Genomic DNA, 25,436 nt, shown 5'->3' with positions numbered 1-25,436 from the left:
AGCAAGTACCGGAATATGGCCTGGGTAACTTTGAGCCCTAGCCGCAGGGAAAGGCAAGAATGAAGAGAGGCTGTATTCCCAAACCTGTAATTCTGAAGAGCAGATGGGTTTGAGAGCTGGAGAGTCTGGAATACCACCCCTGACACTCTAGTGACCTGGGCAACTGCGTTCTCGCTCCTCCTCCCAGAATGCAGTAGGAGGATGGTAACGGGAACATGCGCCCCCAGCACCGGGTACCTCTGACCCTCCTGCCTTAGCGGAATGTAGTTCTTACCTTACTCCTTATGTACTTAAAATTCCCTGAGCTGACTAGGAGAGTGGGTGTAAACCAAACTCCTGTGGCTGCTGGTAAAGTTCAGAGTTCCTGAGAAAATGGGTTTCCTTAAGCCCCACTTCCCTGATCGCTCTGCATAACCCTCTGCTTCTCTTGGGAATTGGCACCTGAGGCTACTCTTGCTATGTGCACAGCTGGCGATGAAGTGCATGAGACCAGAAGATGTGTCGGTGCTGTACATCACCCAGGCTCAGGAGATGGAGAAGCAGGGCAAGTACCGCGAGGCTGAAAGGTGAGCCAAGGCCCCACAGTAGGTGTGGAGGGAGATGAGTCTTTAGGGCTGGAGGGTTGGATGGGGTCAGAAGGTTTGTGCCCTCTGCCCAGAAGGCAGTGATAGGACTTCTTAGGAACAATCTGGCAGCAGGAACTTGGGTCTAGGAGGCCCCAGGTGTATCTCCCATCCCCAGGCTGTACGTGACAGTGGAAGAGCCCGATCTTGCCATCACCATGTTCAAAAAGCACAAGCTGTATGATGACATGATCCGCCTGGTAGGGAAGCACCACCCAGATCTCCTTAGTGACACACACCTGCATCTGGGCAAGGTGAGCCCTTCTCCTGTCCCTGCCCATCTCTTCCTCAAATAGGCTCCACCTTCCCCTCTCTCCATCCTGACCCACTTTTCCCCAGGAGCTGGAGACTGAAGGCCGACTACAGGAGGCTGAGTATCACTACCTCGAGGCCCAGGAATGGAAGGCAACAGTGAACATGTACCGGTCCAATGGGCTTTGGGAAGAGGCCTACCGGGTAAGGAGTCCAAGCCACACTAGGGGTACAGCCATCCTTCTCCTCACTCTCAAGTGACCATCTAGTTCTAACCTGACTGTGGTTTCTTTGAAAGATGTCCACACCTACACACAGAAATTCTCATGTAATTTTAAGGGTTTGTGGACTACCCAAAATCCATCCTTGGACCCTAAGCTATTTAAGAGATGCTGTCGTTCTAACCCAGGTACCTGATCTTTGTCTAGCCAAGGTCAGGTCAGAGATGAGAAGGGAGCAGCCAGGTACTCCTTGCACTGGAGGATTGCTGAATGGCTTTGCTTTACAGGTGGCCAAGGCTCATGGAGGAGCTAATGCCCACAAACATGTGGCCTATCTGTGGGCCAAGAGCCTGGGAGGAGAGGCTGCAGTTAGACTGCTTAATAAGCTGGGACTCCTGGAAGCTGCTGTTGACCATGCTGCTGACAACTGGTGAGGCCCTACCTTTCTCTCAACTGACCCCTTTCCAGACAGAGCCTCTACATAGAAAAAGAAAATTGACATATAACTCAAAAGTGCTTCCAAAAGCTAAGGCAGAGTGAAGAAATATGAACAAGAGAGATCCTTGGAAGGACCTGTGGAGAGGCAAGAATGGATTAGTAACTCTGCTCCCGTTCCCCGAAGGCTCAGAACAGTGTTTTATCTTTGGCTGTTCTAAGGAGAAGGGTAGAGAGAGAACAGCTTTGAAAGCTAAAATGCACTGAACCAGTAACTTCTGAGTAATGCAAGTGTGATTCCATTAAATGCAAAATTAGCTTTTCTTCAGTAAATGTTAGCAATGCCAGTAGTAATGTGCATCCTGTCTGAGCACTGCGGGCAGCCTTACTCTTTTCGAGAGTCTCTTTCTGCTAATGTAGATGTGGCTCAGGAGGAGGGGGGAGCACTAGGATAGCACAGTGCTAAGAGGCTCACTCCTCCTTCCCCCCCCCCCCACCGCCCATCCACTCCTTCACACTCTCTCAGGGGAAACACAGGCTTTTTCACGTGTCTCCTGATCCACGGTGATGCAATCATCACAGGGCCGCCTGCCTATCTTCCTTTACATCTGTCTGTTTCTCTAGCACTTCATATCAATGCTCACTTTCTTTCTCTTCCTTCCTTCCTTCCTTCCTTCCTTCCTTCCTTCCTTCCTTCCTTCCTTCCTTCCTTCCCCCCTCTCTCTCCCCCTCCCTCCCTCCCTTGCTCCCTCCCTCCTCCTCTATCCCTCCCTCCCTCCCTTCTTTCCTTATTTATTTAAAACACCTACAGTGCCTGATATTCCTAGGTGGTCCCCCATCCAAGTACTAACCAGGCCCGACCCTGCTCAGCTCCTGAGATCGGATGAGATTGGGCACGTTCAGGGTGGCATGGCCATAGACTCAATTGTTTTTCTTAATCTGTCCCTATTCTTCCCGTCAATTCTTGCCGTTTCTGTTTTCTCTTGCCCTCTCTTCCTCTTTTCCTTTTACAGTAGAAAGTATTGAGTAGGCAAACCTTATCTGCACCTTCTCTTTCAGCTCCTTTGAATTTGCTTTTGAACTCTCTCGGCTGGCCCTCAAGCACAAAACTCCTGAGATTCATCTCAGATATGCTATGTACCTGGAGGACGAGGTATGAATGTGATTCTTCTCCGTTGCTTTGATCCTGGCCATAGAGCCCTCCTTTCCACCCCTAGCACACTGCTGCCAGGCATTCACACCTCCTGTCTCATGACTGCTTGTGATGCCAGTCTCTTCATCCTGTATGGCTGTCTTTCTTTCCCTATAGGGTAAATTTGAAGAGGCTGAAGCTGAATTCATCAGGGCCGGTAAACCCAAGGAAGCAGTCCTCATGTGAGTCGCTCCATGAATTCCTTCATCCTGTCCTCCCAGGGCTAGCCCTAGGATCTTTTATTATCATCCTTACCTTCATCTAAAGCTAGTACCAATAACTCTTGTACCCCTTCAGTGACATGGTTGTTTGCCTCCCACTGTTGAGACCTCAGTCCTATACTTAGCCTCTCCCATGTCCCCATCTGGAAGCAGGTTTGTCCATAACCAGGATTGGGAGGCTGCTCAGCGTGTGGCCGAGGCCCATGACCCTGACAGCGTCGCTGAGGTGCTTGTGGGACAGGCCCGGGGGGCCTTGGAGGAGAAGGACTTTCAGAAAGCGGAAGGACTACTGCTTCGGGCCCAGAGACCAGGCCTGGCCCTCAATTATTATAAGGTCAGGCACTGGATTCAGGCCCATGAGGGGAGGGTGAGAGTGTATGAGAGCCCACAGAACACTACACCGACCTCTGATACTGAGAAAGATCAGGAGGTTAGCACTGGGGAGGCGGAAGGAGAGAAAGGAATGAGAAGAGAGGTCCAAATAGCCAGGAATCAGTGGACCATAGCACACGTGTAGCAGTCGGAAGCTGTCATACCTGCCTCGACCCTCCTGATACCTGCAACTCTGAGCAGGAGGCTGGATTATGGAGCGATGCCCTGCGGATTTGCAAGGACTATGTACCTGGCCAGCTAGAGGCGCTACAGGAAGAGTATGAGCGGGAAGCTTCCAAGAAGGGGGCCAGGTATGAAGCCGGGGGCCCGGAAATGTTGGCAGGGCTAAGCAGTGGGTCATAAGGTGTGCAGAGGATAGGCCACACTGCCTCTCGCCATTCCTGGTCATAAGCACTCCCGCCTCTACAGGGGCATGGAGGGACTCGTGGAACAAGCGCGACAGTGGGAGCAGGCCGGAGAGTATAGTCGTGCAGTTGACTGCTACCTCAAAGTGCGGGACTCAGGAAGCAGCAGCCTGGTGGAGAAGTGCTGGATGAAGGTGAGGTCCGCCACACCTCTCCTGGCCCTCCGCTTCCCCAGGCCGCTGTTCACACCCAGCATTCCTTCTCAGACATTCGTCTTTTTCCTCCTGTGCCTTTTTGTTTTCAATCAGGTAGTAGGTATCCATTGAGTGCTTGCTGGCTGATAGATCCAGAACCTATGAAGGCTATAAATGGGCATGTAAGATAGAACCCTGACAGCCAGAATTTGGGAGGAGTTAGGCTAACATGTGGCTCAGTTAATTAATACTGTATCTGAGTGATCGTTTAGTGGTCACTAAAGTCTATAATTCAAAGTGCAGTTCAGAGAAGGGTGAGATCTTCCTGGGCTAAAGGAGTCAGGGAGGCTTTGTGAGGGAGAAGATAGACCTGGGACCAGAGCTGGAAGGGCAAATCTAGACCCTGAGCTGAGGCCAGATGGAAGCCATGAAGAAAACAGAGTCTTCTCCCCAGGAGCTCCTGAAAAGAGCCTCGAGGAGATTAAGCCAAGCCAATATGGTTCATCAGTTCTAAGACATATATATAAAATCACATCTTAGTATCTTTGAGATCAGGATACACATACAGTTTAAACGATGTGCTTTAAATTCAGGGAAATATGGTATTAGGAGTTATGAGGGGGCAAGATTGATCAGCCCTCTAAACAAAATGTTGATGTGATGATGCCCTTGCAAAATTTCCCTTAGGCTTCTGAGGCCTTGTGATTGAATAGCCCCTTAAAGTTGGAGGGGAAGGAAGTAGAACGAAGGACTGATGATTGGTTATGAGAGTTTAGCAGATTTTAATCAGCAAGTATTTATTAAGCATCTGCTGTGTCTTACTCTGGGGCATTGTTTACATGGGTCTGTGCATGACTAGACCTTCAGATTGGTCAGAGGATGGCTTCCTGGATGGAGGGCACTTTAAGCCTTGAAGGGTTTGGCAGGTAAAGAAAGAGAGGCAAGAATAAGTGAGGAAAAGACCAGGAGGATTAGCATAATCTATAACTAAACTAAACCCTGTGGAAGTTAAAATCTGGTAAGGATGTCAGCATCACAGTGGGAACAGAGTGAGCTTATAGAATTTTGAGTTTGTAGAATTACTGAGTTACAGGTTTGGAAGGTGTTTCCAAGATACGTAGACCAGCACCATCCAATAGAAATGTAGTGCAGGTCGCAGAGGTATGTCACATGCTATTTAAAATTTTCTGATTAGCTGAATTCAAATACGTAAAAAGAAACAAGTGAAAATAATTATAACATTTTATTTAACCCAATATATCTAAACTATTATTTCAACATGTAATTAATATAAGAATTTATTGAGATATTGTACATTCCTTTTTTCATGCTAAGTCTTTGACTTTCACTGCGTGTTTAACCTTGTAGCCCATCTCGGTTGGGACTAACTACATGTGACTAGTGGCTACTATTCTGGATAGTACAAATCTAAACCAACCATCACTCTTACAATGAAGAAACTAAGGCTCAGAAAAACCCAACACAAATATTTACAGAATGTCCTGGACTCCTATTTTAGGGTGTCTTTCTCTATACTATGCTATCAAGATTCTATCTGTGGCAAAGCACTTGAGAAACCAGTTTGTCAAAGATGGCAGGACCAAATGCAGTGACCTTAGACAGCAAAGAGAGTGCCTGAAGGAGGCTGAGCTAAGAGGTACTAGATAGGTTCTCTGATGGGCATTTAAAAGGCTCCGATGGACCATGAGGCAGGCCTTTCCCAGGAGGGCAGAAGGTGAGGGAGTTTAAGGAAGTTGGCAGCTAGAGGAAAAACCAGATCAAGCCAAGGACTCCATCTTCTGTTCAACCACCCAGGCAGCTGAACTCTCTATCAAGTTTCTGCCGCCCCAACGCAGTCTGGAAGTAGTTCGGGCTGTAGGACCCCAGCTGATCGGAATTGGAAAGCACAGCGCAGTAAGTAGGGTGCGGGGACTGAAAAGGCATCGACTCCACAGAGACAGGTGGAATGGTGATGCCTACGCGCAGGGAAGTGTGTGAGGTGGGCCTCTTGGCAGGTGTGACACGTGGTTTGGGGGAAACAGAGGAGAGAGTTTACAGAGGGGAGACTAAGAAGCGGAGGGGAAAGATTTCCCTCCAGTCTCTGATTTCCCACCTCAGGCCGCAGAGCTCTATCTGAACCTGGACCTGGTCAAGGAAGCCATCGATGCTTTCATTGAGGGGGAGGAGTGGAACAAGGCCAAGCGTGTGGCCAAGGAGTTAGATCCCCGGTAAGCACACGCCCCCTTCTCACTGGGAAATTCTCTTTTACTTCCTTTTGTAAAGACTGGGAGAAAGTTCTCATGGGAAAGGTTTGCATCCCGGGACCATCAAGTGTGAGATTTCTACACACCTTCACAGGTATGAAGACTATGTGGACCAGCACTATAAAGAGTTCCTCAAGAACCAGGGCAAAGTGGACTCGGTGAGGCTTGGGGAGTTAGCACGGGGCAGAACACGTGGCGAGGCTCAAGAGATTCTCTCTTGCCCGACACGTCACCTCTTTCCTTGCATAACTCTGTCTTTTTAATTGATCCATAGCTGGTGGGTGTGGATGTGGTGGCTGCTTTGGACCTGTATGTGGAGCAGGGCCAGTGGGACAAGTGCATTGAAACGGCTACCAAGCAGGTAATGCCCTCTTCCTCCCGTTCCCAGCCCTCCTGTACATGTTCCCTTGCCCAGAGCTGTATCTCTCCAAAGCCCAAACCCCAAAGATGCCTAATCAATATCAAAGAGCTCAGTCTTCCTCACTCTGAAGTTGGGGTCAGAGGCCAGGCTAGGCCTGGCTTGCATATACCCTTTGCCTCCTGAACAAATCCGCAGCCTCAAGTCACCACCCCAGCCTCACTGTCCAGGCTTACTGATCCCATCCTCCCCCATATTTTTCCTCCACCCCCGGGACAGAACTACAAGATTCTGCACAAGTACGTGGCTTTGTATGCGACGCATCTGATCCGAGAGGGTGGCTATGCCCAGGCACTGGCCCTGTATGTGCAACACGGAGCCCCTGCTAACCCACAGGTACCGGCTTGCACCTGGGGATGAATGTATCCTCAAGGAGATTGTTTCCTTCTCCTCAAGAACCACCCACTCCCTCAAAAACTGTCTTAAAGGATTCTTTGATCAGCATCATGCCCAGAGACTGCACCTACTCTCTTCTGAAGCATATAGCCTCTCTAGAGGATTTAACCATTGAAAAACACCAACTACCTCCCAAGCTCTTAGCTGGCACACAGAGAATAGTCTTTCAGGGATAAATCCCACATACACCTCTAGGGCTTCATTGACTTCCTCTGGTGAATGGCTACTGCTCTCCTATCTGAGCATCACAGCTCTCTGGAATATTAGCCCATTCACACTGGGACTATGTATTCACATTCACACATTTGTCCACAGTCACAGCACCAGTTAGTAAAAAATTATTTTCTTCCTCTTTTTTCTCTTCCCTAAAAAATAATCAACACAATTTTACATCACTGGCCCCTAGCTCCTCCACACATACACATTTATAGCCTGTTCTACCATCTTTGAACCCACGTCCACTGGCCTCACTCAGCTCCTTTTACCCCCTCTACCTTCAGAACTTCAACATCTACAAAAGGATCTTCACTGACATGGTGAGCTCTCCTGGGACCAACAGTGCTGAGGCCTATCACAACTGGGCTGATCTTCGGGATGTCCTCTTCAACCTGGTGAGGAAGTCGGGTCGACAACAGTGATAAGGCTACTCCACCTGTGCCTGTCCTTGTCTCTTCTTTCATGCATATATATCTTATTATACCTTCCTCTGTCCAGGTGGCCAGGAGTTGACCACTCTGTGGCCCTGGTACTCCTCTGACCCAGGCTGTGCTTTCTTCCTACTCTAGTGTGAAAACCTGGTGAAGTCCAGTGAGGCAAACTCTCCAGCCCACGAAGAATTTGAGACAATGCTGCTGATCGCTCATTACTATGCTACTCGCTCTGCAGCCCAGAGTGTCAAACAGCTGGTAAGACGGAGGGGGGAGGAGCACTCGAGTCGTAAGGATGCCACATTCAAATGTACGAAGTCAAATGAATTCAAGTTCTGGATTCTCAAGCATGGCCCACTTTTCTCCTAACTTCTCTCTGTTTAAATAAAGCTTTAAGCCTTGCTGAGGTGGTTTTCTTCCCATACTCCTTTGATCTCTTTAGGGCTCTGTGCCCATATAGCTCCAGCCTCATTATGCTTAAACTTTCAAATCTCATTTGTTTTGACCCCTTATACACATACCTTTGGCTTATTCATGATAGTAATTGTTCATTTCATGTACTTGGATGATTGAATTCTAGAGTTGGAAGGAAATTTAGAAATAACCTATGCCCAGCTCTACCATGCAAGTGGAAAAACTAAGACCCCAAACTGCTTGAGATCCAGAGCAGTTTAATATTGATTGTTGATTTTCTGGTTCTGTGGCTGCCTTAGTTATAAGGTAATTGGGTGTGGTGGCTCAGTCACTGTAGTGCCAGGATCATAATGCTTTGACTTTAATCCATAGGAAACTGTGGCTGCCAGGCTTTCAGTTTCGCTCTTGCGTCACACCCAGCTGCTACCTGCAGACAAGGCCTTCTATGAAGCAGGCATTGCTGCCAAGGTGAGCTGAGATGAGGAAGGGTGGGGTAGAGGAGGTAAGGAAATCAAAAATTGGAAGGTATAATGTCCCATCTGAGTGTGGGGCTGATGTTAAGGAGAATATCGTTTTCCTGTATCTTTCTGATTTCTTCCCCCTGCCTGCATTCTGGAGCAGCATCTAAGCCCAGCTGCTCACTCCCACTTGCAACTTTTTTGTAGGCAGTCGGCTGGGAGAACATGGCATTCATCTTCCTCAACCGCTTTTTGGATCTGACTGATGTGAGTAGGGAAGTAGTGCCCAGAGTTTGGGAGGTTTTGCCTGTCATAAGCCGTCCCTATCCCATGGCTGCCCACTCTGCTGCAGGCAATCGAAGAGGGGACTCTGGATGCCCTTGACCACTCTGACTTTCAGGATACAGACATTCCCTTTGAGGTGCCACTCCCAGCCAAGCAGCATGTACCGGTAAGGGCACAGGATTGGAGAACAGGAGGCCTCACCAGTGTTGAGTGCACTGAGAAAGGAGGCACTTTAGGTTGGTCCTCCCCACTCTGGGCATCAGTCAGCAACACCCTTGGAAGGGCCTCTGCCCTCATCACTCCTTCAGGAAAAGCAGAAGCAAAGGAAACAGCTGAGGCCGTGACTGTGACCCCCAATCCACGAGCATCATTTATCATTAAAAGGATAGCTCAGAGACCGTCCCCTGCCACACACACTCACCACCCTCCATTTGCCCTGCATAAAGCTGCTGTTTCCTCTGTTCTTCCCAGGAGGCCCAGAGAGAAGAGGTTCGAGACTGGGTGCTCACAGTCTCTATGGACCAGCGGCTGGAGCAGGTTCTGCCTCGGGATGAGCGCGGTGCCTATGAGGCTTCCCTGGTGGCAGCAAGCACTGGAGTCCGGGCACTGCCCTGCCTCATTACAGGTACAGAACCCTATAGCACTCCCCATTCTGTGGTGGGTGGAAAGGAGGGAAAAGCAGCTGGATCAAGAAACTTTTACTGTGATTCAGTAAAGGATGAAGAGGATAAGAACATCCTACTTTCTACCCCTTAATTAGTTTTCACCCTCAATCCCTATCAAACCTCAGTTCATCTTTTTTTCTTCCCCCATAGGATACCCCATTCTGAGGAACAAAATTGAATTTAAGCGGCCAGGGAAGGCAGCTAACAAGGACAACTGGAATAAGTTCCTTATGGCTATCAAGGTTAGAGAGGGAGACCTGAAGGATGGGGCAGGGAGGGCAGGCAGCACTGGACAAACAATCCCACTGGAAGGGTGGGATCGTCAAGAAGGCAGGTGCAGGTCCTAAGCCCTGCTGTGCATACTGAGCTAGAGCTGATTTTCTTTATAGCAGGAATGTTTTTTTCAGCACTGATGAGTTCCTCTCTTGTTCTTTTTGTTTACTCACAGACCTCCCACAGCCCAGTGTGCCAGGATGTGCTGAAATTCATCAGTCAGTGGTGTGGAGGGCTACCCAGCACCAGCTTTTCCTTTCAGTAAATACTCAGGGAAGAATATTAAGTTCTCTCTGTTATTAAAGTCTTGTAAGTAACTGAGACCACTGTATTCTTTGATCAAGATCACCCCCAACACCAGCCCAGTGCCCTTTTCCTCCCAAATCAGAATCAGAATCAAGAAGAGAAGTTCTTTTATTACAACCATTTATATCATCCTAGGGGTCAGTGGGAAACTGGATTGAGTCTCTGGATCAGCACCTGCTTGACAGAATGGAGAGCCCGGGTAGAAAGGCAAGCAGCATAGCAACAGACTAGAGCCAGTGTTAAGAGCAGTTCCCTGCCCCCACCCTCATGGCCACAGTCCTCATGGCCCATTACCTGCCCTAAGCCCAACTTTTCTGTGATGCCTGGATTTCTTGATTTTGAACAAGTAGCTGTTCATTATCTTGCCTTTTACATTTAGGATGTTCAAGCTCTGTCAGTTCCTCTAGCTGCAGAAGAGGGGTGTAGTTAGTACTCTGGCTCTGAATTATACAGTTCAGCATCTTTTGTATTGAACCCTTCTTGTTCATCATCCTTACCTGCCTCTGTAGCCCTTCCTTCCTGCAGGGCCCAACCCCACGGAGGGTGAGTGCTGCCACACAGCAGTAACCAGATAGAACAGCCTCTGCTGCAGACATGAGCAAAGAAGGGATCCAGAGAGCCAAGGCTGTATCCTAAAATGTGAAGAGGATAGATCGGGAGGACTAGTAGGGAGGAGGGCAGAAGTGACAAGTTGGAGTGATTAAAAGGGCAGATCAAGGCTTTGTGGACTGCAAAAACACTGAGAACACTCACATAGATTCTTGTGGGGTCAAAGGGGCAGTCAGAGTGTCCAGGCCCCTGATCTAGTGGTATGGAAGGGTCCAGCAGTCCTGGATGGCAGTCGGCAATAAGACGGCGGCCACCATTGGCCACAGTGAGTGATGCAGCAAGAAGGAGCCCCAGGGAGCAGGCAGTGGACAAGAGCAGGTTCACCACAGCTAGTACTAGCAGGGCCCAGTGCTGGCAGGGGCAGAAGATCAGGTGAGCAGCCTGTAGGGAGGGCCCTCTCCCAGCTCACTCTCCATTTGAGAGGACTCCTCTCCACTTACCACTTAAAGATGAAATTGAGTCAGCCCCCCATTTCCCTGACATAAGGCCCCCTCGTTAAAGCTCCAGAAATCCCCCTCACCAGTCGTGGACGAAGAAGATTCCTGGATGCCAACAGGGCCACAAGTCCCACGGAAACACTCTGGAAGACAAAGCCTGATGCCCCAGCCGCTCTCTGCCACCCGCCCGGCCAGGACCCGACTCTGGCCCGCGCGCTGATCTCACCAGGAGCCCCGAGCCCACAGAGATGATATTGGCTGTGGTGTACTCCGGAGTGACGGCACCGCGAGGATTAGCTACATGCCGAAGAACGGTGCCGTGCAGCACGGCGCCCAGCAGCAGGTTCACATGGCCCACCAGGATCAGCGCAAGGCCCACGCGCATAAGCCGCCAAGGGCCCCGGGCTGCGTCTACGAAGCATGGGGGAGGGGCAGGCCTGAGCCTGGAGAAAGGAACCGAGAGGGCCCTCCTGGCCACCCCAAAATAACCGGAGGCCACAGGACAAGTAGAGAAATGGGTGCAGGGGAACAAGACCAAAGGGACCGGAAGTTACCGAATCTGCAGAAACGGCAGCACCTCATCGCGTTCCTCCGCGCAGGGCCGCCAGGCAGTTATACCTGGCCCCGGCCCCTCCCTTGCTCGCAGGCCAGTTCCGCCTAGTTCCGCCCGATCACTACCTGAAGGACCAACATCCGCGCCCCGCTCCCCCTAGCGGGGAGAAGGCGCAAACACACAGGACGCTTTTAGCAAAAAGTAGACTTTTATTACAGCAGCAACTGAGGCGAATCGAATGGCCCCCTAGGGCCACCACTGCAGCACCACCCTTCTCTCCCGCCCCGTCCGCCCCAGCGGGATTGTAGAATTCGGCTCCCCCAGCGCCCGTGGGCCCCCTTTCCACACAGGTAGGCCAGGAGCCGGCAGATCAGCTACTAGCCCCCAACTAGAAGGCGGCTGCTGAGAAGGCCCAGGCCCCCGTCTGTGCAAAACAAGTAAACAAAGTGCTGAGGGGAGGAATAAAAGGGGAAGGGGTAGGTTGATGCTCAGAACCAGGGAGCCCCAAAGCCCTCCTGAATAATAAAGGAGAGAAGGGGCTTCACAGGGTAATACTGACTGGGGGGGACGGGCGGGAAGCTGCAGCATATCTAGCGACAGCCACAGCTCAGATTAGAGGCCTGGCCCAAGTGAGCTCTAAGAGGAGACGGTGACAGCGGCTGAGTTGAGGGTGCTGTTCCTGGCAAAATTGAACTTGTTCAGGGTCTCTTCTAGCAGAGAAGTCAGCCGGCTCTGGTCAGCCTGGGGGAGGAGAGCTCAGTGAGATGTGCTGAGAGCAGAATGGAGGTAGCCAGGGCAGCTGAAGGCAGAAACCTCACCTCACTTATGAAGCCCAGCTGCACCAGCTCAGCCGCCAACTCAGGGATGTTCTCATCTGACAGAGCAACAGGAGAGGGTGAGTATGGTGTGGGAGTGAGGGGCACAGGGCCTTTTGCATAACCCCAGTCAGGTTACCCTGGCTGGGAAAGAATGATACAAGCAAAGCTGTCAGATCCACCTTTAATTCTAAGGGCTAATATATTCATTTTATGTAAGTCAGTGTGTTACTGCTCTGTCACCTTCCCCACCCCTGAATATGTCCCTCACAGATAACGCTCATAGACTTTCCCATCCTCTGAGGGAAAGGAGAGACTCACTTGGCATCAGGTCACAGCTCAGGTGCCGGTTCAGTTTGTCCTCCAGCTTCAGCAGAAGCGTTAGCTGGATAACAGAACAGTGAGAAATTGAGGCTCCTCTGCCCTGCCCTCTGGCCACCCAGCCCTATAAGCAGCCCTGGCCCTCAGCCTTACGTGGTGTTTGACTCCCTCCTCCACTGATTCAATGTTGCATTGCATCAGCACCACCTAGGAAGAGGGGACAGAGGGTTACTAGAGACCAGTGAATGACGTGTTTGCCAGGGAATAGAAACACATTATTTTCTCTAATAGACAAAGCCTTATTTAAGATGTCCTCTCTCTCTTCCACCGTGACCGTGACTGTGACCACACCCACATCCACATCCACACAGCCCCACCTTTCGGGTCTCCACCTCAGCTGGTTCAGGGGTTGGAGTCTTGACAGAAGGGGGCACCACAGGTGATGTCACCTCCTCCTGCTGTGGCTGTTGGGGCCGAGGCAGCCCAAAGGCTGTCAGCGGGTAGATCCCATTCCTAAAAGGAAATTAGATATGTCACATGGGCTCTGTGGATACCTTAAGTCACCCATACCTGCTTCCTCAAGGAAGCCTTCTCTCTCTTCCCTCACCTGACGTCTTCAAGGAATTTATCCAATTCCAGAGCTGGTGATTGAGAGTACCTGGAAGAGCAAAGATAGAGAAAAAAAAATGGAAATAAGCAAAATAGCAGATTCAACCATTCCCAGACAATGGACAGGTGACAAAACCCTCAGGATGGTGGTAACCAATCTGTCCCTTTCAGACCTTCTCAGTTAGTTACTCACAAAGTCTGAACCGGTTCTCTTCCTGGTCCAGCAGGGATTTCAGCCAGTACAGCACTGGTATCCATGTTTTTGGTGATCTCCTCCAGTGCATTCTCTGGGATCATATCTGGAGGGCATGATGGAACAGGAAGTTATTGATGGATAATCATATTAATGTCATAAAACAGAGGTCCTGTGGGGTAAAGAATCCCTTTGGAAGTAAAAGAGGAAAGACAGCATGCCAGTGATAGTTACAAGGCTCCATACTGGAAGAAAATTCCTGGGAGGGCCAAGGGAACTCACGTTGATGTCCCACAATGCAGTGAGCAGCAAGAAGTTTGAGTGAGGGCACTTCAAACAGTGCTGGGTGGAACAAAAGTTCTCTGGCTGTTGGTCTGCGAGCAGGCTCAGACTGCAGGCACTTTTGAATGAACTCCTAGAAAACAGAACAAGTGAAGGAGTTTGACAATCACCCCACTGTGTTCACCTTTATCTCAATATATTTAGCACAAGATTTGGACATACTAGGTGCTCAACTCAGGCTGAAGGAACAAATTGCTAAAGACTTTGAAAACTATAAAGTATTACATAAAAGGTGTCATTGTCTTTTTGGTTTTAATTATTTTTCTGCTAACCACAAGCTCTCTCTTTTACTATTCAGACTTATGATTTTTCCCCTTATTTTCTGCTTTATTATCCCATTCATTGCCTGCCTACCTTTTCTAACCCTCATCAAATTTACCTTCTGTCTTCTCAAACTTACTCATTGTGGTCAATAAAATTCACCATCTTTTTATTTCCCAAGCGCTGTACCACAATTTCTACTACAGTCATTTATTAAATACGCTGGATTTCTCCATGCATCTTCTAAACCCCACCTTCCCCACCTCCTATATAATTAACCTGCTTTCTTCTTTTCAATCTTGAAGGCCAACAAGGTCATATACCTATCTTTCCCCTAACTGACCCTAACGATAAACTAGAAACATATTCCACAATAGCCTCAAGGCTTCCCCCTACCCTTTCTTTTCTCTCCTGCTTCCTTTCACATTTACCTAATAATTTACAAACTATCCTTGTCTGGACTCCCCTGTCCTGACTCTGCTTTCTGTATCTACTAATTCACAACATTTATATCCTTTAAATATTAGCTCATTATTTCAGGGCACTTTCCCTAACTAAAACTACAGTTGGCCCTTGAACAACACAAGTCTAAATGGCACAGGTCCACTTATACATAGAATGTTTTCAATAAATACCTGAAATGTTTTCGATCTGTGGTTGGGAATCCACAGACATGGAGGGCAAGCTGTATGTATTGTTCTAAACTATTTTATACAAGGAACTTGATCATGCGCAGATTTTGGTATCCACAGGGGATCCTGGAACCAATTCCCCGCAGATACCAAGGGATAACATAAGTTTTTGAGGAGTCAAAGATATGTGCAGGTTTTTGACTTCAAGGTAAGGAAGCGTCAGTACCCTTAACCCCTGCATTGTTCAAGGGTCAACTGTATATAAATATAAAACCCAAAATGACTGATTTTATCCATTCAAACTGAGTGATTTATTTAAAAATATCAAGATGACTGAGTGTGTTGATTATCTGAGGTAACCATCAATTAAATACACAGATACATTTAAAGTAAATGCGTAACCTTTAACCCCATATTACCCATCTTAAACCCCTAACCTGCGTATATATACAGAAAGACATGATAGACACCACTGCTTTTGCCTGTCCTCTCTCTGTGTTATGTACTCTTGCTCTTAGAAGAGAGCATATTCCCAGTAGGTAGAAAGAAAGAACAACTGAAGACACTTCAAAGTTCTGTTGAGAGAGTGACCCTGAAGAGACTTACCCTCTGTAATGGGTCTTCTAGAAGCTGGATGGCACTGCTGATGGCTTCCTGTGGCACATACGAGGACTCTCCATTGCCCTGAATCTCCAGCACTGCCATCTGCGGCAAGCAGGGGATAAAAAGAAAAGAAGAGACCTAAGAACCTCGGTGTTCCCACAATCCCTCCCTTAAGACCAGTACCTTACTTGTCCTCCCTCCATTTCCCCCTTCCATCTTCTAATCTGACCCCTTTCCACCACCACCACCCCTCCCCCTTGAGGGTTCCTCACCTCCAGTGCACACATGCCAAAGGAATAGATGTCCACTGCCGTTGTTACATTAGTGACTTCTAGAGAAAACAGGTAAGGCTTTGGTAAATCAGAGAATGAGAGCAGGGGGTGGCAAAATGCCTTTGAAAGCTTCCTGAATTTTTTCATGCTGTTCAAGAGGAAGGCTAGAAGTTTCAGCAATGTTACTCCTGTCCCTCAGGTTATAAGGTAGAAACCCTGGGGCATGGGGAGAAGGCAGAAAAACTTGGATGCCTCACCTCCATACTCTGGTGCGAAGAAGTGTAGATTCTTCTGCTCTTCCCGACAAGTCTTCACATGATTGTTGATAGTGTCAGGAGCCACTGGGAGTAGGGGAGACACCCACAATCTGACCACCATCAACAAAGCATAGTCTCACTCCAGAAAGGCCCCCAAAAGCCAAATTCTCTCAAGTCTCTAACCCTCAACAGGCGCAAACTTATCCCTTTCCCATCATGAACTACAGACTAAACATGATCATCACCTACCTCCCTTTTCTCAGGTCTACTGCTTACCTAAGGTCCCTAATTCAATAACAAAGGCTCCACACTAAACTAACAGGTCCATGTGGGCTTTGAGCTAGTCAAGGAGCAACGCAGGCTAAGGAAAAACTTTTACTCGTGACCTGTTCACCTTCCCCAAAGCCCAAGTACATCTAATCCCTGAAGACATGAATATGTTTGGTCTAGTTCTTTCATCCGCCCTGCAAATAGCATAAAATAACAGGTAGCCCTTCCTAATGTGGGATAATTAGATACCTCAGAAACTTGGATAAAGAATAAGAAAGATACAACAAGTAGATATCCTCCTCCTTATCCACCTCTGCTGACTGAAACTCAGAAATAGCTCAAAACTGAATCAATACGAATCAGTTTCACTTTTAACCCACCAAAAATTTCAGACCCCTTATGTGCTCTTATCCACCTCAACATTGCCTGCCACAGGGCTGAATGAGAAACCAGGGCCAGGCCCGATTTGGACTCACTTGGATCATAAACAATGACTACAAGTCACAGAAAGTCTGGGAGCACAGTATGGTTTGGGGAAACCAGCCTGATGATGAGGGGGAATAAGAATCCAGAACTAAGTAGCCAGCCAGGCAGAATCCACAGGAAACAAGCAGGTTATGGAAGGGCAAGCAGGTGGAGGGCTGATAGGGAAGAAGCCAAGCAGGCATAATTAAGCAGGGAAGGTAGGGGAACAGGGCTTGCTCCCGCGACTGCATGCACTGGGCAGCCGCAAAGGGGAGCAAAAGAAGCACAAACAGAGCCCCAACTGGGGCAGAGGGAGCTCTCACCATTAGCAAAAATCCTATGAAAGACTGTTGGGAACAGAGCAGCCCGTAAGCGGGAGGGAGGAAAACAGAGAAAAGTTGTGAGCAATGGAGCAGCCAAGCCCCAGACAAATGGCCACACAAACATCACACAGACACGGCACACAGAGATGTTAGACACTGCACACAGGTACACAGCAAATGAAAGCACTCACAGCAGGCACAGCCTAGAACTTCCTTTGGTAGGGTCCGGCCCCAGAGGCTCAAGTTAGACCTTACACCCATCTCTTGCCCTTTCCCAATCTCTTATCAAGATCTCTGTATTTACCCAGTTTCCACTAACTGGCCTCTTCCTATGAATTACTCCTAGAAAGTTCCTTTCTCTTATCACCAGCCCACACCTCAGAATTGTGCTTTGTTCTCCCCAATCTTTTCATCTTACCCCCATGGGTCCCAAATTCCCGAGGCTCCCCTGCCCAGAACCTCTCCCTCCCCTCACCAGAGCCAATCTTGATGAGTCCGTTGTGCTGGATGAAGATGGTGTCACAGGTCAGGTTCCCATGGATGATGGGGGGGTCACAGGAGTGCAGGTAGCTGTGGGGGCACTGGGCTGTTAGAGGGGCCACTGGGAAATTAAGGGCAGGGGGAACCCAAGAGTTAAGAGAAGCAAGGGCCTGGTGGTCTCCTGCTGGTCACCACAAAAATAATCCCCACACTCTGAATCTCCATTACACCTGATGAGTTAAATAGCTGGATGAGCACTAGGAGAAAGAGGTGGGAAGACAGTATCGTGGTTAGGGCATTAGGATGGACCCTTTAAAAGACCCAAGGGGGCCTAGTCTTGACAGTATATGACTCAAAAGAAAGTGGGGAGAGGCAGCAAAGAACAGCAGAATAGTGCTCTGAAATCTGGAGGAACTAAGTCAGGAGATATGGGAAAGACACTAACTAGATCCTACTTACCTTAGGGCAGAGAGGATCTGTGTGCACCAGCGCTTCCAAGCCTGGAAAAGAATGTGATCAAAGAGTCAACAGTAATCTCCCTCTCTCAACCCTCCATACAATTCCCTCTATCCCTTCCTGGTCGGCTTCATAATTAACATAATCTTTTTAAATCCTCAAACCAGCTTAAAATTGCTCTCCCTCCATACCTTTTCATTCATAGTCTTGTGGTTTTTTTTGGTCTTCTTCAGAAATTGCTTAAGACTCCCAGATGACATGTATTCTGTGATAAAAATGACCTGAAGAGGCAAAACACACAAATAAGGCCTTATAGTAGAAATGATCCCCTACCTGGTGACATACACACCAGAAATATGTCACATTTGGAAGCTCTGTTTTTTGTTAAGTTTCTCTCTTGTCGTTAATACCACTTCCTTAGATTTAATAGGACAATGAAAACTACTGAGCTATGGGAAAGGAAACAAAAGTTCATTCATTTCTGCCCAATCTATAACCAAACAAAAGGCATAGGTGGTAGTCAAAACCTTACTCTCATCTCCACACCAACTGATTCCAGTTGTTACAAAACGATTTTGTTTTAATGTTTGAATGTAAAAGGAACAATAAATGTAACTAGTCTCTGCTGCAAGCTCAGGAAAAAGTTCTTACCCTGGCCTTGTTCTCTTTAATGTCAGCCCAATATTTGTGAAACTTAACAATGTTGAGATGTTCCAATTGAATCAGATTATCGAATACAGCACGGACCTTTTCCTGGGGGAGACATTGGGATAGACACTAGGTTAGAAATCACTGTAATCCTGAAGAGCTCTCCCTACCCTACCCTTCCCCATAAATGCTCTAACCCCAACATACTCTTCCCCATAAATGCTCTAGCCCCAACATACTCTTAGCCAACTTCTCAATACCAATTCCTTTTTAACGCCAGCATTCTAACACCCCATGAGCTCCATCATTTCACCATTACCTACCTCCTGCAGCTTGTAGTTCTTGCGCTCAGAGAATTGTACCTCATTCCATACAACCTCTACACCCTCCTCTGTATCCATGGCCAGGTATGCACTGTCAATACCTGGTACATTCCGCTGATTTACCTGAGAAGAAATTCAAATGGAAGGGAGTTAAAGTTACCTCATGAACCCTCAATTTTAATGCTTCGTATGATCATCTTCTCCTAGGCTCTGACCGGTTGAAGTCTGGTCTGCCTGTCTGTGAATTTGCCCCTCTGCTTCTCACCTCTTAGAATTCACTCTCCCAAAAGTAACACTACCATCACCTTACCTCTTCTCGCCTCTTCTGCCAGCGCCCACAGGGTGACTCTTCCAAGATCTCGGACTCATCTTCACTTTCTTCTTCTTCCTCTGGGGAAGCAGCTGAGGTTGTGGAGGTCACAGGAGGTGACACTGATGTCAGGCCAGGAGCTGAAGACGAGGATTCTACCTTTGTGTCTGAGCCACTGCTGAGTACTGTCTGGGACTCCCCCTCCGACATGCTTGAACAAACACTCACGCCTACATTGGTTGGGGAACGGATAGAAGGAGAAGACAGAGAGGATCAGGACTGATCTATAAAAATTTAATCCTAAAAACCTCATGTGGGTTAAAAATAAAGTAAAACATATGCTTTCTTTAAATCCAAAATCAGAATTAGTCTTGTCCGAACATTAAAAAATTAACTACTCTCCTAGTCTAGAGAAGGGAAGTTATTGTGGTTGAAGATGACCCACCCCAGGCAGGGAGAGGGGAGAACATAAGATTTATGGCAGTATAACCCACCCTTAGTGAGATCCAAATGAACAGCAAAATCAGGGCCCTCATTCATTCTGAGGAAATACTCACCTAACAGCCTTTCCTTTGAATCCTCACCTACCCCTATCTGCACTGAGCTCAAAAGCCAAGCTACAAGGGCACGGTTCAGAACAGATGACTCCAGACTCCAAAATGTTCCACTAAACCAGCCTGAAGGCTAGACCTGTAGCGCACTCAAACAGTTCTCCTCCTGAAACCCTCAGCTGATTTATTCCTCTAGAACTAACCTTGGCATTTACTATCCATCCCTTCTACACACAGAATAAGCCTACCATTCCATGGTGAGGCTACCCAAAGCCAGGTGACTGGCAGTGTTAGTGATGTCATCTCTGATGATCTCACCTTCCCTGTGATGTAAGAGTGTCAAATGGGTATGAGTGAACATTTTTTTTTCATTCGCTCATTCAACAAATGTTTATTAAATATTTACTGTGGGCCAGGCACTGTGCTAGGTGCTTGAGATACAATGGTGAAAATCAAAACAGATGCTCATGCCCATGGAGCCACAAATTGAAGGCAGATCTGACACTTTAAAGTGTCAGCTTTCGTTTAATCAACATGACTTAAAAGCATCATACCCTGGAGCACTGGATCTGACAAATGTACTCCTTTCAAATACAAATAACTCAAGATACAGCCTTTAAAGGAAAAAGTACTATATAGTATAACATTTTTTTCAAGAACATGACTATTTGAAGAAAAAAGAATTGTCAAAAGTTAAATGTTACTAACTATTCTTAGAGTAATAGAATAACCATAGAATGTTATTCTAGAAAGGCTTTGGAGTTGAAACCAACATGTGCTGGAGTCAAAGGAGTGCTCTCCAGTATGACAATGATATCTTGGAAAGTACAGTTGCTTCCCTAAGTCAGTTCAGAATACAGGAGCCTCTGATGAATACCAACCTTTTGAAAAAGCTTCATGACTTTTTAGAATTTTCAGATGCCCCTTCTGCCCCTCTCAGTCCCCAACCTACATTGTGCTTAATTCAAGTTAGGAGACTTTTATTAGATGACATTCTAGTAAATACCAGAGAGCAACAAAGTACTATAGAAAAAATCTTGCAAGATATTTTTCCTGTTATTTTCTAGTGTCTTGACTATCATAGATTTTATTCAACCGGTCAGGAAAGCTACAATCTGCACGTCTTAGTAATCTATCAGAAAAGGAGTTAGAGACCATTTTCATCTTTCTTTCCCTGAAAAGTAGCTAACAGTAAGAAAAGTTCATATGGATCACTTTCTAGAGGAGTTATATTTATAGAATGGATCCTGAATCTGAACTAAGTAAAATTTCCAGCTAGATTACACGACGAAATACTGGTGGAATTTAATACAAGAAGCCTGTAAACATTGAACTCTGAAAAAAACCTCTAGACCCAGGGCACGGACAATTAATCCACAGTACGGTAAAAGAAAAGTCAAACTTTCATCAGTTTCCAGTCATAGAGATGCCCTTGGAACGTGCTTGTCCTCTCCTTCCCCAGTAGGCAAAAATGAAGGCAATGCCCAAGACCCACCGCACCGCCCCTGATGAAATCTTTGCAAAGCTAGGAGTTTAGTCCAGGGTCGTTCAGAGGTTTAAATGAGATCATATACGGAAAAGACCACTTAAGCCCCTAAAAGGAATCTCCTCGCCGCCTCCAGCCATCCCGATATGCACAGTGCGTTCACTTCTGAGCAATGTAGGTAGAGTGTCCTACAAAGTTTTCCTTCAAGACTTGATTCCTTGGACTGCAACCCGTCTGCTTTCCAACTCCTCGGAAACAGCTCGCAGGCCACAGGCCTCGGCTGCGCTCACACTGAGTGGACCAAAGAGGGCCTCTGAGACCTACAAGACTGTGCGGCCAGACAGACAGCACGCTCAAGGGAAAAATTTCACACTCAACAGGTCGCCCTGCCGGGTGCTGGCAAGGGAGCGCCGACCCGCCAAGCCGGCCAGCGGAGCGAGCGCCGGCCACCTCATCACGGGCGGGCCCCGCGGCGCCGCCAGGGGCGCAAGCCACGCCCCCGCGCAGTCGGCGCGTCGACCCCGCGAGCAGGCGCGGCCCCGACGCTGCGCTTCCGCAGACCGCCGAGCCCGCGGCCGTCGCCCCCGCCGCCGGCCCCGCCTCTCGCCAGCCCGAGTTCTACACGAACCCCAGGGCCTCGCGCCCCGCGCCAGCAGAATTCCGGGCCGCCGTCGCCGCCACTCAGGGGAGCTGGTGGAGGGCCGGGCAGGGACTGTGGGGCCGAGGCTGCCCCTCGGCTCCGGTGGGCCGGATCTGGGCCGCCGAGTGAGCAGGGCCGCCTCCAGACACCCGCCTGACGGGGTCCCACCGCCCTGGGCCGCGGAGGCCGATCCTTCTGTCCTCCCGCCGGGCCCCTGCCTACCCCTCATTTCCCTCGGTGCTCACCTCCCGACTCAGCTTCCCGCAGCCTGCGCTACCGCTTCAGCTCGGGTTCTGGGGCCGCGGACCAGACAGACTCCCTCACAGCTGCGCTCCGCAGAGCAACCGAACTGTGGGCCCCGCCCTCGCGGCGTCCGGACCAACAGATGGGCGGTGCCGCACTGCCGTTGGGTTTCCATTGGACAAGGCGGCCGGGGTGGGCGGTGCCCTGGGCAGACTGTCGCTCGCAGGGGTAGTCCTTAACCCGGTTGTCTCTTGAGCCTGTCCGGCCGAAACATCTCCAAGGTTTTGCTGTTTTTGGTCTCAACTGGGGTTCATCTCTGTACACCCCTCAATCCACTCCAGGTGCTCCCAATAATTCTGCTGGGTGAACGGAAGGCCTTCTCCTTCTTCTGAAGGCGCCATGACAGTTCTAGTCTGACTAAAAGACAAAAGGAGCAAAAGACGTATCCTCAATCCAAGAGGAGACCACCCACTTTTATTATTTGGGAGCGAGACTGCGCAGGACACCAATTATTCACAAAGGTTTAAAAAATTACTGAACATATTAACACAAAATAGTTGACTCTTCGTGAATGCATAGCACTGATATTCGCCGAAACTTTGCAAGAGGTTTTCACAGATAACTCCTTTGAGTCTCATAAGAAATTGAAATTATCAGTGATAGTTGACAAATGCAAAAAGCTGAATTACAGGCATTAAGCTATTCATCAAAAGTCGATAAGAGCCAAATCTAGAATCCAAAACAGATTCATGAAATAAGACTTATTTGAAAATACGTTTGGAAAGAATTTAGATTGCGAGGAGGAGAAAAGAAAATAGATTCTGGGTGATCTGCAAAAACTTAACACGGAACCTAAAGGATAGAAGTTCATTATGCCAATAGACACGTATTATGGAGGGAGGAGGATAAGCCCATCATCAGAATTTGTGAATGTCATAATCGCCAAATTTCACTGCCCTTAAAGGGAATCTTTCATCCTATTTAACTGATAGGATATCTAGCAAAACTCTCATTTTCTCATCTCTTCTCCTCAAAATATTTATTTTAAAAGCAGCCGTTCGTCCTTTTTTGATTCTATTACCTTTGAAAGAGAAAGCTCACTCTCAGAAATCTAATGAAAGTTATAAACTTTGTTTTGGATTTTAAAAAAATACATGTGCCCACCAAAGTTAGCATATAATTTCAGGGAATTGAGGTTAAGAATCTTTATTCTAATCTCAAAGAAAGAACGTTCTTCCTCTTTGCAGGTTAACCTTGTTTCCCTTTGGGCTCCAGAGCAATTGGAACACCTGGCCCATGGTAAACATTCGTTAAATATCAGTCAATACTATCCTTATAGTTTCCCATTCTTTTCTCTCTGGGCCTTAGCATTATCGACCTATCCCCTTTCAACTATGCATAGAGGACCCATTGGCATCCTTAAGCTATCATTTTATTTTTAACCTTTCATTCATGTTTAAAATACTCAAATACTGCCAGCATTTTTACCACCTCATTTTATTTTGTCCTGCTTTAAAAATGCATGCTTATTGTAAACAATTAAAACATTTCAAAATATTTAACAAAACTTAGATAGTAGCTTCTATGTGCTATGTTCCAGTTTTTATTGCCTTATAATACATTAACTCATTTAATCCTCAACAATCCTACAAATATTGTGAATTAACAATTACAGTGGAAAGTACAAATCTCTTGTAATCCTACTTCAGCACAATAATTAAGATTTTGATGTATATTTCTATTTACTCTTTTCACTCTCTCCCATGGTAGCATGTATACCACTACTTTAATTTTTTAACCACCGTAGAGTATTCCATTGGCCAAATATGTCAGTGTTTAATTAAAAACTACCAACGGACATTGGGGTTATTTCCAACACTCATTATTATAAATAAAGCCATAATGAACATATTGCTACATACATCTTTGCCTACTTGTGAAAATGATTTTCATGCATTCTTAAAAGTGAAATTGCTTGCCATATCAAAGGCTAAGAACGTTTTAACTTGAATAGATATTGCCAAGTTGCTCTTCAAAAAAGTATTGAATAACAGTAACACCAAGCATATGTTAAGGTATCTGTTCCCCAACGTTCTTAACCAACATTGGGTATTATCTATCTTTTCAACTTCGATAATATATTAAGAAAAAAATATCTTGCTATTTTAATTTTCATATATTTAATTAGGAGTGAGGTTAAACACCTTTTTAAAGACTTTTTTAGAGCAGTTTTAGGTTTACAACCAAATGAGAGGAAGGTACATAGATTTCTTATATTATTCCTGCCACCACATATGTACACCCACCCATTATCAATATCACTCACTATAATGGTATGCGTATGTGCATATATATACATACATGTATTTTTTTTAACCAAGAATAAACCTACATTGACTCATGATCACACAAGGTTCATAGTTTAAGGTTCACTCTCAGTGTTGTACATTCTATGGATCTGGACAAATGTATAATAGACATATATCCATCATTATAATATCATACGGAATATTTTTATTGCTCTAATAATCCTCTGTGCTCTGCCTACCCATCCTTTGCAACTACCAATCTTATTGTCTTTTCCAGAATGTCATATAGTTGAAATTATATAGTATGTAGTCTTTTCAGATTAGCTTCTTTCACTTAGCAATATACATTTAATATTCTTTCATGTTTTTTCATGGCTTGATCATTTCTTTTTAGCATAGAATAATATTCCATTGTCTGGACATACTACAATTTATTTGTCCACCTACCAAAGGACATCTTGGTTGCTTCCAAGTTTTTGCAAATATGAATAAAGCTCCTATAAACATCCATGTGCAGGTTTTTGTGTGAACATAAACTTTCAGCTCCTTTGGGTAAATACCAAGGAATGCAATTACTAGATTGCATTAAGACTATGTTTAGCTTTATAAGAAACCACAGAACTGTCTTCCTAAGTGGCTTTGCCATTTTGCATTCCCACCAGCAATGAATGAGAGTTCCTGCTGCTCCACATCCTCGCCAGCATTTGGTGGCGTTAGTGTTCTGGACTTTGGCCATCCTAATGGATGTGCAGTGGTACTTTATTGTTTTAATTTCCATTTCCCTGATGACGTACAAGGTGGAGCATCTTTTCATATGCTTACTTCCCATTTGCATATCTTCTTTGGTGAGGTGTCTGCTAAGGTTTTTGGCCCTTTTTAAAAAAAATCAGATTGTTTTCTTATTGTTGTTTTAAGAGTTTTTTTGTATAATAGTTTTTTTGAATAATAGTCCTTTATCGTGTGTGTCTTTTGTGTCTTTCGCAAACGTTTTCTCCCATTTTTTGGCTTGCCTTCTAATTCTCTTGAC

At 46.9% G+C, this 25,436-nt stretch overlaps 3 protein-coding genes and 1 pseudogene across 5 annotated transcripts in view; 1 reads left to right on the top strand and 3 right to left on the bottom strand.

The window, feature by feature from the left end:
- Nucleotides 1–10,012, top strand: part of IFT172 (intraflagellar transport 172) — a 32,568-nt gene extending 22,556 nt beyond the window's left edge. Inside the window, exons 27-48 of the mRNA XM_016145370.2 lie at nt 469–566; nt 742–877; nt 963–1,079; nt 1,384–1,526; nt 2,591–2,684; nt 2,841–2,905; nt 3,098–3,278; nt 3,518–3,627; nt 3,746–3,875; nt 5,691–5,789; nt 5,994–6,103; nt 6,234–6,297; nt 6,414–6,500; nt 6,777–6,893; nt 7,454–7,564; nt 7,739–7,858; nt 8,387–8,482; nt 8,680–8,739; nt 8,825–8,923; nt 9,229–9,382; nt 9,573–9,664; nt 9,871–10,012. Of these exons, the coding sequence (XP_016000856.2) occupies nt 469–566; nt 742–877; nt 963–1,079; nt 1,384–1,526; nt 2,591–2,684; nt 2,841–2,905; nt 3,098–3,278; nt 3,518–3,627; nt 3,746–3,875; nt 5,691–5,789; nt 5,994–6,103; nt 6,234–6,297; nt 6,414–6,500; nt 6,777–6,893; nt 7,454–7,564; nt 7,739–7,858; nt 8,387–8,482; nt 8,680–8,739; nt 8,825–8,923; nt 9,229–9,382; nt 9,573–9,664; nt 9,871–9,960 (2,373 nt within the window). The 3' untranslated portion in view covers nt 9,961–10,012. The remainder of the gene's footprint in view (nt 1–468; nt 567–741; nt 878–962; nt 1,080–1,383; nt 1,527–2,590; nt 2,685–2,840; nt 2,906–3,097; nt 3,279–3,517; nt 3,628–3,745; nt 3,876–5,690; nt 5,790–5,993; nt 6,104–6,233; nt 6,298–6,413; nt 6,501–6,776; nt 6,894–7,453; nt 7,565–7,738; nt 7,859–8,386; nt 8,483–8,679; nt 8,740–8,824; nt 8,924–9,228; nt 9,383–9,572; nt 9,665–9,870) is intronic.
- Nucleotides 2,334–2,452, bottom strand: LOC118606223 (annotated as a pseudogene).
- A 12-nt stretch (nt 10,013–10,024) lies between the features above and the next one.
- KRTCAP3 (keratinocyte associated protein 3) lies at nt 10,025–11,790 on the bottom strand. Of its 3 annotated transcripts, none has more exons than XM_016145373.2 (6): nt 11,602–11,790; nt 11,274–11,458; nt 11,131–11,190; nt 10,755–10,961; nt 10,296–10,633; nt 10,025–10,175 (listed from the first exon to the last, which is right to left on the bottom strand). In XM_016145373.2, the coding sequence occupies exons 1-5, from the start codon at nt 11,627–11,629 to the stop codon at nt 10,301–10,303; spliced, it is 813 nt and encodes a 270-aa protein (XP_016000859.2). In that variant the 5' UTR covers nt 11,630–11,790; the 3' UTR covers nt 10,025–10,175; nt 10,296–10,300. The 3 variants fall into 3 exon arrangements, with proteins under 3 accessions (XP_016000859.2, XP_016000858.2, XP_016000862.2); XM_016145376.2 differs by having other exon boundaries at nt 10,038–10,408; nt 10,499–10,633; XM_016145372.2 differs by having other exon boundaries at nt 10,025–10,633.
- NRBP1 (nuclear receptor binding protein 1) lies at nt 11,790–22,203 on the bottom strand. Its single transcript, XM_016129078.2, has 18 exons — nt 22,103–22,203; nt 19,181–19,410; nt 18,871–18,993; nt 18,551–18,652; nt 18,091–18,180; nt 17,903–17,943; nt 17,439–17,533; nt 15,906–15,989; nt 15,649–15,707; nt 15,380–15,478; nt 13,821–13,953; nt 13,539–13,644; nt 13,344–13,394; nt 13,114–13,249; nt 12,890–12,943; nt 12,737–12,800; nt 12,419–12,474; nt 11,790–12,341 (listed from the first exon to the last, which is right to left on the bottom strand). Exons 2-18 carry the CDS (start codon nt 19,388–19,390, stop codon nt 12,237–12,239), a joined length of 1,608 nt encoding a protein of 535 aa, XP_015984564.1. The 5' UTR covers nt 19,391–19,410; nt 22,103–22,203; the 3' UTR covers nt 11,790–12,236.
- Nucleotides 22,204–25,436: the final 3,233 nt, after the last annotated feature.

Source organism: Rousettus aegyptiacus, unplaced genomic scaffold (assembly GCF_014176215.1).
Source record: "Rousettus aegyptiacus isolate mRouAeg1 unplaced genomic scaffold, mRouAeg1.p scaffold_m13_p_7, whole genome shotgun sequence".
NCBI classification, from domain to species: Eukaryota; Metazoa; Chordata; class Mammalia; order Chiroptera; family Pteropodidae; genus Rousettus; species Rousettus aegyptiacus.
This window is presented reverse-complemented; position numbering and strand designations above follow the sequence as displayed.

Bases quoted from the DNA above. Each gene is read 5' to 3' on its own strand.
- KRTCAP3 (XM_016145372.2), bottom strand. From the start codon at position 11,629: ATGAGGTGCTGCCGTTTCTGCAGATTCG. The intron at 11,191-11,273 runs GTGAGATCAGCG...TTTGTCTTCCAG, and splicing joins CTGTGGGCTCGGGGCTCCTG to AGTGTTTCCGTGGGACTTGT. The intron at 10,634-10,754 runs GTGAGTGTTCTC...TTCACATTTTAG, and splicing joins TTGACCCCACAAGAATCTAT to GATACAGCCTTGGCTCTCTG.
- NRBP1 (XM_016129078.2), bottom strand. From the start codon at position 19,390: ATGTCGGAGGGGGAGTCCCAGACAGTACTCAGCAGTGGCTCAGACACA. The intron at 18,653-18,870 runs GTAGGTAATGGT...TGTCTCCCCCAG, and splicing joins AGAACTACAAGCTGCAGGAG to GAAAAGGTCCGTGCTGTATT. The intron at 12,944-13,113 runs GTGGGGCTGTGT...CCCTCTTCCTAG, and splicing joins CTGAGGTGGAGACCCGAAAG to GTGGTGCTGATGCAATGCAA.